Source organism: Varanus komodoensis, unplaced genomic scaffold (assembly GCF_004798865.1).
Source record: "Varanus komodoensis strain SLA01 unplaced genomic scaffold, ASM479886v1 scaffold4, whole genome shotgun sequence".
NCBI lineage: Eukaryota > Metazoa > Chordata > Lepidosauria > Squamata > Varanidae > Varanus > Varanus komodoensis.
This window is the reverse complement of record NW_025335941.1, coordinates 19,029,158-19,042,459: the sequence shown is the minus strand read 5'-3', so window position 1 is coordinate 19,042,459 and position 13,302 is coordinate 19,029,158. Positions and strand designations below refer to the sequence as shown.

The 13,302-nt window shown below is 37.1% G+C and overlaps 1 protein-coding gene across 1 annotated transcript in view; it reads left to right on the top strand.

Annotated features, from left to right (window-relative positions):
* The window catches only part of NCAM2 (neural cell adhesion molecule 2), a 269,390-nt gene that overhangs the window by 174,343 nt on the left and 81,745 nt on the right, over positions 1 to 13,302 (top strand). Inside the window, 2 exon segments of the mRNA XM_044441751.1 lie at positions 1,388 to 1,538; positions 12,182 to 12,369. Coding sequence (XP_044297686.1) covers positions 1,388 to 1,538; positions 12,182 to 12,369 — 339 coding nt within the window.

Below are 13,302 nucleotides of genomic sequence, written 5' to 3'. Positions count from 1 at the left end.
CAATCCATTATGTGTTACCTAGAATTCAGTAGGACCTTTTCATAAGATAGTTGCTTAGAATTACAGCCTTACATATTTATTGATTAGTAGGCAGTAACCAATGTTTATAATAATACATTTGGGCTAGGTAAATCTACAGTATGTTAATCTAACATATAGTATTTATAAATCTGTTTTTGTGTATAACCATTAGAATATTTTTATATACTATTATATCTCTTACTTTTGATTATGCATTATTTTCCAGTATATGAGGGCCATGCTAGACTGTTAAGTGCAGTTCTTCATGCAAATGTTTGACTAAAGGCATAGTCAGGATTGCTATCATCAATTGTTCTGAACTGTTTACTATATATTGAAATGTAAAGACTTGAAAGCAATATTCCAGACTCGTCTGTTGTGCATGGGGTATACTTTATAGTATAGGAAGTAAGGCTTGGAACGGAAATGGCTATTGAAATAGAAGGTGATATGAAGAACCTGCTAATATAGGTTTGTCAGCTGAGGAGCTCAAATTTCCAAAGCTTGTATGAATGCCTGTATACCACATTTCACCACAGATATAAATTGTCCACTATATACAGTGCAGAAGAAAGAGGCATGTGTAAATGCAGTTGAAATAAGCCTGGCTTAAGTGCTTAATGACACAGTTTCAGTGTGCCATTTTCTAGATTTTATTCATTGCTGATTACAATACCTATTATTTGTAAGATAAAAGGAAATGTTTGTGTATTCCCTATGCTTTCTTCCATTGGATTTTTAAGTCCCATTCCAACAATTCCATAAAATCTAGATCAGGACTGAGCAACTTATGGTCTTCCAGGCAGGCCTACAGCTTCCATGATCCCTCATTATTGGTTTTGCTTTTTAGGCCTGATAGGAATTGTAGCTCCCCCTCCACCTCTAAACAAACAAATAAATAAATATTTTAAAATGGAGGGCCCCATTGCTTATGCTTGCTCTAGTTTTTGTAGTGCTATTGGACTTTCCATGGGCTTTAGAACTGGCTCTTGGTATATATGTTTTTTCATGAGCATCATCAACATAACCTGATGATCGTATATGAATGTAAAGAATGCTACAAGTTTTTTATTGTAATTTCCTAATGTATTTATGACATGTTACTTTATGTTAGAGGAATGGTCTTTTTATTCTAATTTTACATATCTTGGTTTCAAATTTATTTAATATAATGTTATTAATACTTATATTAAATTACTCTTAAAGGAAAAATTGACTATGCTTTACCAATTGGCCTAATATGCTTTAAAATTAAATAATGCTTTCAAAACAGGTACCTTGCATTCAGATTCAATTAGAATTTTCTACAAAAAGAATTAAAACAAAATAAATCAAAATTCTCCTTTCCTCAAATGTCTACAAACAGAGTCCAGATGGTCGTATAGAAGTCAAAGGGCAGCATGGAAGGTCAACACTGCACATAAAGGATGTGAAATTGTCAGATTCAGGAAGATATGACTGTGAAGCTGCAAGTAGAATTGGTGGGCACCAAAAGAGCATGTACCTTGATATTGAATGTGAGTTGTATTTCATTCTATCATCTTCTAAACATTGTGAAAAAGTACATTTTGTTCAATGCTCCACTCTATTAGAATGCAAGGCACAGCTATTTCTCTTGTGCTCTGTACCTGTTAATTTATTCTTTCCACAGCCTTAAATACCATTCTCTACACAGAAGCATTTGAATGGTTTTTATTATCTAGTCAATAGAACACTGGCAATGATGCCATTTAAACCCATTTCAATTCCAGTTTGATTCACATCAAATTTGGAAAAGTCAAATCATATACGTGTGAGTCTGTGTGTCTATGAGTGCATACGATTTGTAGATATCGAAATATTTAAGTTCCAGTAAACTCCATAGGACTTCTAAGAAGATATGAACTGATTGTGTTGTAAAGACTTAACTGAAAGATTATGATTTGATGAAAAAAGATACATTACATTATTCATACAATGAGAAATATAATAGTTTTAGCACCTACACAGACATAATAAAAGATTCAAATGCCAGTAATATTTAATTTACCCTAGCAAATCTACTGGAGTAGGTAGATAAAGCATTCTTTGGGCATATGCAAAAGAAAATAAATTATATCCTGGAATTCTATCCAACTGAAAAAATGATACTGTCAGGAAAGGTAAAAAAGGCAGAAGTTCTTGAATTCTGGGCAGTTTCACAAGTGAAGAGAAGAACATAATTTAGTCCAGAATGAATCATTTCTGAAAGATATTATGCTGAAAAAGTCATTTTACATTCATTTTTAATTTTTAGTTTTTGCTGAGGCAGCTAGAAGACAGACACTGAAAAACAGTGTATCAGTAGATAAAGCCAAAACCTTACTATTTCTTTCAACTGACAAAAATGGGAATGCAACCAAAACTCACACAACTCAATGCCATAAAATGTAGTATATGAACTGAAATAGATCCATATTGTTGCTATATTTGAATAAGGACGTGCTGTAGCAGAAGTATGGATACACAAAACAGGAATGTCATACAGTAATGCTTTGGATGAGAGAAGTGTATGGTGACTAGTCATGGGTGAAGACTTAGAAACATAGAAACAGAGTGAGTCAGAAGAGACCTCCTGGGCCATCTAGTCTGACCCCTGGCTCCAGCCGGCTTCGCTCATGACATGCCCACCATATGCATGTCCAGCCTATCCCATGGAAGCCAATTCCATACCCTAGGGGTCATAACCATCAGGAAGTACTTCCTGGCATCCATCTTGAATCTTGCTTCCCTGAGCTTTGCTCCATTGGAATGTGCCCTGCCCTCAGCTGCAGGGGGAAAACGTCATGACCCACCTCTGCGATGCACCCCCTCATGTACCTGTATGTTGCTAACATAGTGCACCTATGTGTAGCTAACAGGTCCCTTCTGAGTCTCCTCAAGGCTGAAAAGACCCAAGTTCACTTAGTCTCTGCTCATATCGCTTACCCTGCAAACCAGTCACCATGCTTGTGGCCCTTCAATGCAATGATTCCGACCTTGCTGTATCCCTTTTGTAATGAGGGACCCAGAATTGAACATAGTACTCCAGCAGCAGATGTACCAGAGTCGTATAGAGTGGCACCTCTCTCAGTCTAAAAGCCACGCTTCTGACTATGCAACCAAGGATGGCGTTCATCCTCTGATTGCAGCATCACACTGCTGACTCATGTTTAGCCTGCAGTCAACCAGCACCCTGAGATCCCTTTCACAAGTGCTGCTACTTGTCCCCTAACCTGTACTTAAGTGCAAGTCCCCTGCCCAATTCAATAGTCTGCCCAGGTCCTTTTGGATATGGAATACCTGCTCCTCAGTTGTGGCCACCACACCCATTTTAGTATCCTCTGTGAATTTGATCAGCAGACTTGTCACTCCCTCTTCCAGGTCATTGATTAAAAGATTGAACAGAATCGGGTCCAGGACAGAGCCCTGAGGGATCCCACTAATCACAGACCAGAATCCCAATGATTCTCCACTAATGGTTGACGGACCGAAAGCAGAGGGTAACTATTAGTGGGAAATCATTGGTATCGTGGTCTGTGATGAGTGGTGTTGACGACTGGGACCACTGATGTCTTTATCCAGTCCTCTGGAACCTCACCTATTTTCCACAAGGCCTCAGAAATGGAGGCCAGCAGGCATGAGAGTATTCCCCTATGTACCAACTCCTAAGTACCCTCAGGTGTCTGCTGCCTTTGTAATGTCCACTGCCCTAAGGAGCTCCTTGACTTCTGGGAGGGTGACTCTAATCTGAGCCCCTAAATCCCCAGCCTCATCTGATTCCCCCATGCAGATCTCCCCCATCCTCTTTGGGGAGAACACAGAGGCAAAATAATCATTTAACATCTCTGTCTGTCACATCAGTCACCAAATTCTCTTCCTCCTCATTAAGTGGTCCCACCACCTGTCTCCCCATCTTGCTATTTACATGTTGATATAAGTCCTTTTTATTGCGCCTGCTGTTCTTTACAAGTCTCAGCTCAAACTCAGCCTTAGCCCCGAGAAGAATCCTTCTGCAACAAGTCTCCTCCTCCCAGTATACTCTTTTGTCTACTTGCCCCAGTGTCCATTTTCTACAGAGGTTCCACTTATGCCTAATGCCTCTTACCACTTCTCATCCAGTGACATTCTCCTTCACCTCCCCACCTTGCTAACCATCAATATCCTCCATGCTTGCACCTCAAAGAACTCCCTTTTTTAGCACCATCCACCCTTCCTGAACTCCCTTGCCTTCCAGTACACTCTCCCAGGAGACTTCCTCCAGTCTGGCCTTCAGTTGACCACAGCTGGTCCTCATAAAATCCCAGCTTCTAATACTCAACATGTCATTCATCCCCATTCCCCTAATCTCAAAGCAAAGGATGGAGTGATCACTTGCATCCAGAGCGCCCCTAATCTGCACCCCATCTATCAGTTCCTCTCTGTTGGACAAGACCAAGTCAAGAATATTCCTGCTTAGGTACCAACATTTTCAAAGGCACACATTTCTAATGTGTATGTTCCAAATGCATACCTTTTAAAGCACATTTTTCTTTGGACTGTGAATTGCACAGCAAACTTGGAAATGTAGACTTTGCTTGAAGATTGTATTCTGGTTCAAATTCAGGAAGTGCAAACTGCATAAATTATTGTCTGACATCCCCTTCTAAAATAATCCCCTTCTAAAATCCTTTTTTTGGGGTGGTGGGGAGGCTTATATATTTGTTTGCTTCTTTGCTTATTATGAGAGTTCATTATCACTGTGAAAGTTGCCTTTGGGTGGAGAATGAGGATATTGCCTTGAAATATGAATTCTCTGGGGTCATTTTTGGTTTCTGGGATGGTGTTTAAGGATCCAGAAAACCTTACACTTAATCTGATTCTTCATTAATTGCTGTATTGTATTATATTGGTATACAATGCTCATAATCTGAGCGCCACCAAGGGAGGCTTGAGAGTGGAAAGAAGGAAAGAGACTCCTCAGTGGTAGCCTCATGGTTATGCAATGATAAATGAGGCTTGCTTTGAAATCAGTTCTGGTGCCTAGTTAAGACCTTCATCAAACTCCTAGGCATCATGTTTTATTTTCATGCTTATTCTCATGCACTTTCTCTCTTTCTTTTTTTTCATTTTCATTTTCTTCTTTGTATTTTCTTGAATCACATACTTGGGTTCTATGATGTGCCTAACATTCTAGAGCTGAGACTGTTAGGTGGAATGTGTGGCCTCCCTTCCTCCTTCCCTACCTCCTGCACTTGCTGTTAGGTGGAAAGTGTGATACTCCTGCCTTTTCCCACAGTTTCTGGTTGACTGTTGCAGCACTGAAAGACTTTGTGCATTAAATCAAGCTTGATTGAACCAAGCTTGTTCTACTGTTGTATTGCTTTAGTCTTCTTCCTTTCTGTTGCTTTGTTTTGTTATATTCTTTCTTTAATTGTTAGTGTTTTTCTTTTTTCTGGCAAATAAATGGTATCTACTTCAATGGCCTGTGGCTTTCAAGTGCTTTTCTATAAATATATGGAACGTGAGAATAAGCTTCGAGCAGATGGCTGTAATTCCCACCTGGTCTGCTTGGTTGAAGGACATGTGGCAGAGTTGTGTGCACACTGGCTGGGGTCAGACAAAAAAAAACATGCATAATGGTCTTCTTTCCACTGTTGGTCAGCTGTGTTACCTGAACCTAGTTGTGGTATTTCACTATGGTTGATTTTGGTCTTTAGAAACATAAGAGATAATGGTTTGTTCTATGGTTTCTATGTACAACCATGGCTTGTTGTCTTGTCTGAATCCAGGATCAAGGTTGCTTCTGTGTAATGTAGTGTAATGCAAACACTTAGTAGTGGTAACTACATCAATCATGCCAACTTCCTACTGTGGTAAATTTTGCCATGTATGAACAAGTTGATTTTCTCAAAAATGTCTAGATTGTGTTCACAGAGTTTCCTTCATCATTTTTATAGCAATATTGATTGGTTTGTGTATGGCATTTGCTGTAACAAATATCAATTTTGGATAAAAAAAGAGAAACCATTCATTTATTATACAAGTGTTTTGAATATTATTGTCCATTTAGTTGAGAGAACTTGGTTGTCAGTGATTTTTAATGTAACTTTTTAATAGTAGACTTTTTTAACTTTTCAAATTTGTCTTCAAACCAGTTTAATATAACCTATAAACAGTTTCCAAATAAAAATGTTAAAAGCTGGCTTACAATGCTTTGTATAGAAATTGATTTTGCATTTACTTCTCTGAAACTAGTTTTGATGTCAGCATTTCCATGATATATCCAAATGATGTCAGGAAACAAAGTGAACTATGTATGCATGAATAGCAAAAAGGCATATCAAAGCAAGTGTGACATACATGAGCATTTGAATAAGAAGTGCAGTTTTTCCTGACGTTCAGCCAGAATCTGGCTTCCTGTTACTTAAGTCCATTATCCCATGCTCTGCAGTTTGAGATGAACAAGAGGACAACCTGGTCTTCCTCCATGTAACAGCCAAGAATCCTGCCAGGGTGACCAAGACATTCTTATTCTCATATCCAGTTGGGCTTCTAGGTCACATGGTAGTTGTTCCATTTTGGAGTGATTGGAATTCAAGTATGATGACATGTATACTAAGTTAACTAACCCAGACAGAAACACCTCACTCTCTAGGAGTGCAGAAGTTCTGTTGAAATTTACAGATTTTTTTCCCTACTTACCTGGAAATTAGTATTTACAGGTCATCTTCATAAGATTCTATTTTCCAGGTAAAGTCAGCCAATATCTGCTTAACCATCTTTTCATAAACTATATTTCTTTCCATAATATTCAATTTTAGGAACACAATATATTTAGAAAATTAGAAAGAATGTCAGTGGACAACATGGATTTAGCATCATGAAAACTAGAGGTAATTCTGCTACACTGATGAGAAAAGCTAAGATTTGTGAGCCGTGTTTACTTTCTAAGATATTTCACTATCTGTATAAACAACAGAGAGTCTTGTGGCACTTTAACAACAAACAGATTTATTGTAGCATACACTTATGTCACAATAAATCTGTTAGTCTTTGAGAAGCCACAACTCTATCTGTTGTATCTGCTACAACAAACCAATGCAGCTACCTCAGAATTTGTCTCTGTAAATTCATTATTATCTAGATTTTCACAGACTTTCTGAAGTTGGGGAAATAAACAATCCCAAAATACTTAGACTTGTGGTCTTAAAAAAACAAAAATCTCACACGGACACACACAAACTTTTACCAGTGATGTTTTAAAATACAGCCATGTTCTTTGAACATTGCTTCCAGCTCATAAAAGTTTAACAGCATGCAAACTTTGAACTGATCATTTTCAGATCAAAGTAATGTTCTAAGAGGTTTCACAAAGAGTCCCCTTCAAGAATTCCATGCAATATTTTCAAGATGAGGTGACAGCAGTATTGTATTGGCTATCAAGTACTCTTAGAGTTTCCTGAAGTTATAGTCCTTCTCTATGGTCTAAACTAACAGTGAGTAATAAGCTTAGAATGGAATATCTAGTTTAGGATATTTTGATAGCATTATGAATGAATGTGATCAAAATGCCTATCATTACATTCAGCATTAATTAGTTTGACTAATATAGACATTGTGGCTGGGTTCAGACAAGACATAGTGGTCACCCACCCCAGCATTTTTGTTCTGTTGTGAACTCTATCATGGCTAAATCTGCATCTTCACTATTTATCTACAGCATTTTGCCCACTTTTTAGGGGGAAAAGTCTTCCAAAATGGCTTATATATGATCGGTAAAAGATAATCCCCATCTTCAGACTTACAACCTGAAAGACATAACACAAAAAGAATCAAAAGAGATTGCTGGGGGAGGAGGAGAAGAAAACAGTAAGATGGCCAGTTGTGAATCACCTAAAGAGGACATGCAAGACCAAAAATCTTATATACACACATACGTAAATGTGCACATAAACATTTTAATTTATATAGAAATGCAGTACATGTCATCATAGTGTGAATGACCTGTTTACCTTGCTCAGTATGCTGCCCAAGTGCTGTTAGTGTGCAATGTCAAGGTCTAGCTCTTCCACTTTATTTTACCTCTTCTAACTCAGCAATTATCCAAATATATGATGGCTTCAACATACAGGACACTCCTAATGAGAGCTTTCATATAAAGCAATGTCTTCTGAAAAAGAGGACATGTGGGCACCAGAAACAGAAATCGTAAAGTTAAGTAGCTGTTCTCAGTATGGTCAACTTGAATGGAAACAACTCAGGAAGAACACAAGCCAACCCATCCTGCAGCAACGCCAATAGTGTAACCCTCTTTCATGACCTTCTGTCTGCTGCAACCCAGTAGAATGGCTGCTGTCAGTTGATAGCTGACAGAGGCAGAAGCCAGGTGAAACTAGTCTACAGCAGGTTCAATGAACTACGTTCTTTATCTTTTAGTATTTAGTGTAGAGCTTTGCCTCTTTTACAATACATCTTTCCCTGCCCCAGCTTCTATCCTCTTTATTTTGTCCCATATGACTTTTAGAAGCCATGTGAGAACAGAGAGGGTTCCTATTTGCATAGTTTCTCTGCTCCATTTTTGGAACCTGATATACTGTTATATACACATAGCTGCTGATGAATTGATCTCTGCCATGAGTGTCCTGAATTGTGTGTATCTATATATATTATTCTTGTAAGCTGTCTGGGGAATTTGATTATAGGATAGCATGTTGGCTTGTTGGATTCCATGCAGTCAAGTCATGTCTGACTTATCAGGACCCTGTCAATGAATGCCCCCTGAAATGTCTTGTCCTTGGCAGTTCTTGTAAGCTCAAATAAATCAAATAATAAATGCATCTCTCTTGGAAGGGATATGCACAAAAAGACAGATCAGCATCAAGACAGCATTTTATATAGATGACCCTGGCGGATGCAAATGTGACCGAATTTTCCTCATAGTGCTTCAGTATTCAATATTTGAACAACTTGGATTTTTTTTGTTAACCATCCCAAGAACTCTAAATAAACCAAAATCATAAAAAAACCCCTACAACAACAATAGACAAAAATAACACCCAACCCAAGACACTTGCTTACATACCAAAAACCCTTCCTGAATTAAAACTGTAAGTGCCTGCTATACAGAGGACAGAAGAGAGGAAACAATCTTGCTCCCATCAGCTGGTAGCTCTAGAGGCTGGACACATCCTCCAAGAATATTGTTATTTGCATCACCGCATCTCTGCAGGTGCATCTCTGAAGGCGATATTTGGTCTCATATTTAGTCTTCCTTTGTCTTTTCCTGGCAAGATTCTCTTTTCCAGAGAGTCTTGCCTTCTTATGATTTGCCCAAAGTATTACAACCTGCGTTTTGTCATTTTTGCTTCTAGGGAAAGCTCTGTTTTGATTTGATTTAGGATCCACTTGTTCATCTTTCTGTCAGTTCAGGGTACTTGCAAATCTTTCCTCCAGCACCATGTTTCCAACACATTTTTTTTTATTCCTGTCAGCTTTCTTCACTGCCCAGCTTTCACACCCATATGTAGTCCTATATCAACTAAGAAGTAAATTTGATACTCAGTCACATTTAACTCAGTGGGACTTACATCTGAATATATATGCATAAGATTGCACTGTAATGTTTACAAACTTTGGCCATTAGTTTAGCACAGGAAAAAAATGCCTCAGTTTCCTGCTTTAGTCATTATAGTTCCAAAGGTACATATGCTGAATCAGGTAGAACTTCCAAATCTTATTTTAAATACAGCTATGAGCATGCACTAGACTTTGAACTTGGAAATCATTAATTAAATTACCTGCTGGATGTGACAAGTGATGTATTATCCACTATGTTCCTAACAGTTTGAGGCATTAAACATAATGGAAATATTCAAATGCATGGAAACAGTTCTAGCCAAGGGTTTACTGATTTGCATTATTTCTTGATTGATTTTATGCACCACCACTTCTTATAGTTGTAATGATGACCTAAGAGGGTCTCCCCCGCTCCTTAAAGCGATGTTATTTTATATTCCATTCTGAAGACTTTCCTAACAACCATGTAGGTTTATTTGAAGAACAAAATATACAATATGCCTTCTGTTTAATTACATTCTTAGCAATTGTCATAGGTTTCTTCCAAGCTTTCTTTACTCTGCATACTAAATGACCTCCAAAAGATCCTCTTCAAGGCACCATTTAAATGTGATAGAATTTTATCTTTATCCTGAAGTTACTTTTCCTAACAGCTTTGAAGTTTGTTTATGCTTCCTGAAGAGGAACTTAATCATGATTAGCATTCAGTATTTTTTCCCAAAAATAAGAGCTAGGCAGTGAATTACCAACTTTCTTATACTAATTTTAACCTGTTTTTTCTCACAAATCAGCTTACAATACAAAATGCATTGTTGTATAGAAAAAGATGCTAGAGGATAATGGATGGGCTGGGTGTAAGAGTGACAGCAAAACTTGTTTTGAATTATCTTACTTATTTGTGGGTGTGTGGGTGAGGAAGCTGAGAGATAATTTCATTAGCTCTGCTACCAAGACTATGACATGGAAAATGCTGATTGAATAGAGGTTTCAAAACACAGAATCTCATTTCAATATCAATTTTAAAAAATCAGCAGGACTCAATTTCTCAGTGTTTTCATGCTACGCATCCCTTCTTTATCTTTCTAGTACTTTTTTCACGCACTTATGAGTGTCCACCTCAGTTTGGATTTTGGCAATATTTTATCTAACAACCACATAACCATAGAAAATACTGTGGTTAAGTCAGTTGCATAGTTGGGATTCACCATATGGAAATTTACTACTTAAAAAGCTCCTGATAAGCACCAATACTTGTTTCTAGATAAGAACAGGTTGGTGGAACTGTCCTATGAAAGCTGCACTGACTTGTCGCATTCTAGAATTGATCATTTTTGCTTGAAAGTAGTAGTTCTCCAATGCATTAACAGAATGGAATTAGCAGAAGTGCAGCACCTACTGGATACTGTTCAAAGATCCTTAGTGATCCAATGCCTAGAAAATGATAAACAATGTAAATCTCACTAAGATGTTATCAAATACATTATATAATGATCATTCTTGTAAGGCACTTACAACATAATCTGAACATGTGGATATGAATTAATATGATTAAGAAATAGTATGGATGCAGCTATAATACAGCAAAAATATAAAACATAGAACTTGATTATTGGGTCCATTATGAACTAGCTGTTAAATAAGATGCTATTGACAACCCTGTAATTTAACTGTCATAATAACATTTTACATGCCAATATCGTAGTACTTCAATTTGTTGCTAGACTTGGTGCTTCCATTGAATTGTACAGTGTAATTTTATCTGTTCAGTGATTTCAGCTTCTTTTGGTTTTTCTACTTGAAATCAACCAGATTTGGAATCTGGTTTATAAACTCATTACTTTAAGGATTTAAATATTTAATCTTAAGACTTAGCTTCCGTTTGCAATGGATTAAATTTAGAGAAAAATCCACAAACAGGAAGGTGATGGAATTTGACTTTTGTGCCCCCTTCTTTTCCTTAAAAGTCTATTCTGAGGGATAAAGCACCCTCAGTGCATTGTACCATTGGGAACTGAGGCAAAATAGAAAAGGATGACTATTGGGCTGTGGTACAATTGGCAAAGCTTCTATGTCTGCTGGAATTACTTGAATATAAAATTACAATATCTGACATAGAGCACATGATTTTTTTCTCATGGGGAAAAAAAACAAAAATGAAGCAAGTCTTTCAGTAGTTATACAATATGCATTGGACTAGGATGGAAATGGAAGCTTTGTTTGTTTTCAAGCCAGGGACTGTGTTACACACATGGAATTAATCACATGATTCTCTGAATCACAGGAATTGGCTACAGTCCAGTGTATAATTAAAGACTCTAATTACCCTTGATTTTAATAAGTATCTTTAATTATGTTCAGGATGTTGGCCAGTATGTGAAGTTAATTTCTCTTCTAACCAGGTTCACATTTTCACACAGTGCATTTAGTACAGAAATTTATTTGGTCACAAAATGAAGCAGGAACTATAATATCTCATACATTTTAATGGTGTATTTAATATGCTTTGATATACCTATACATTGAAACTTCCATAATACCTTGTATAGCATAAGATTGAATGAAGACAAGCAATAACATGTTTCTGTAATATGCCCTTGCTTTGCAGATGCTCCAGTCTTTGTGTCAAATCAAACAATATATTATTCCTGGGAAGGAAATCCCATCAATATAAGCTGTGATGTTCTATCTAATCCATCAGCTTCTATTCAGTGGAGACGAGGAAAATTGGTTTTACCTGTAAGAAACACAACTCATTTAAAGGCTCACAGTGCTGGAAGCAAACTTATATTAGAGGTAAGATTGTACAGACAGATTAGCAACTTATTTCCTTCTTTACTAGAGAGTCATGATTTATTTACCACCATATGTATATTGAATCAAAGACCATGTGTTAATGAATGCTGAGGGTTTTTTTAAATAAATTGTCATTAGTTTAAGACAATTTATAATTAGCAATCATTCTCTTTTCTCTTTCAAATTATTCACAGTATGAATAATAATTTCTCAGTGCAATCATGGTGCCTAATATTAGGACTTAATATTAGTAATGGGGAAGAAATTAATTTAATATTTGTTTCAGTATGAGCTGACCAAATTTGTACTTCCTGAACTAATATGTACACTGGAATGCCTTTTCCACCATTTTCACACCCTTCTAATTATGTAATAGTGTCCTCTGATCAAAGTTGCATACATATATAATTGCTTATTCTGTGCATCTAGTTGCATGTATTACTCAAATCGTTAAATCATTGTATGCAGTATAGTCAATGCATCTGCATTGCAATACATCTGCTGCAGCCTTCCACAACCTATTGCACTCCAAAAGATTTAGACTTCAACTTCCAATTCTCCCAGGCAGTATGTCTATAGTCAAGACAGTTGAAATCCAAAGGGCACCAGGCTAGGCAAAGCTGGCTTAAGTATACAGTGGGAGAAATGTGTATCAAATTCCATAGATTAGCCAAAAAAGCTAATTTTAGAAGAAATACAGATAAAAAAAAGTTTACAGAAATGCATACATTAGCAAAAATAGAGCAACAGGTTTTCTCAGTTGTGAGGTTGAGGCTCCCAGGCTGATGATCCTGGAGGATATTTTCATCCATGTCAAGGGCATCCTATCTGGGGCAGCTCAGGATTTCATGGACTCCATTACAACCATGGAACTGTCCAAATATATTTTACAGCCATCTGAGAGCCACTGCAGTATATTTGCTAGACACTTTC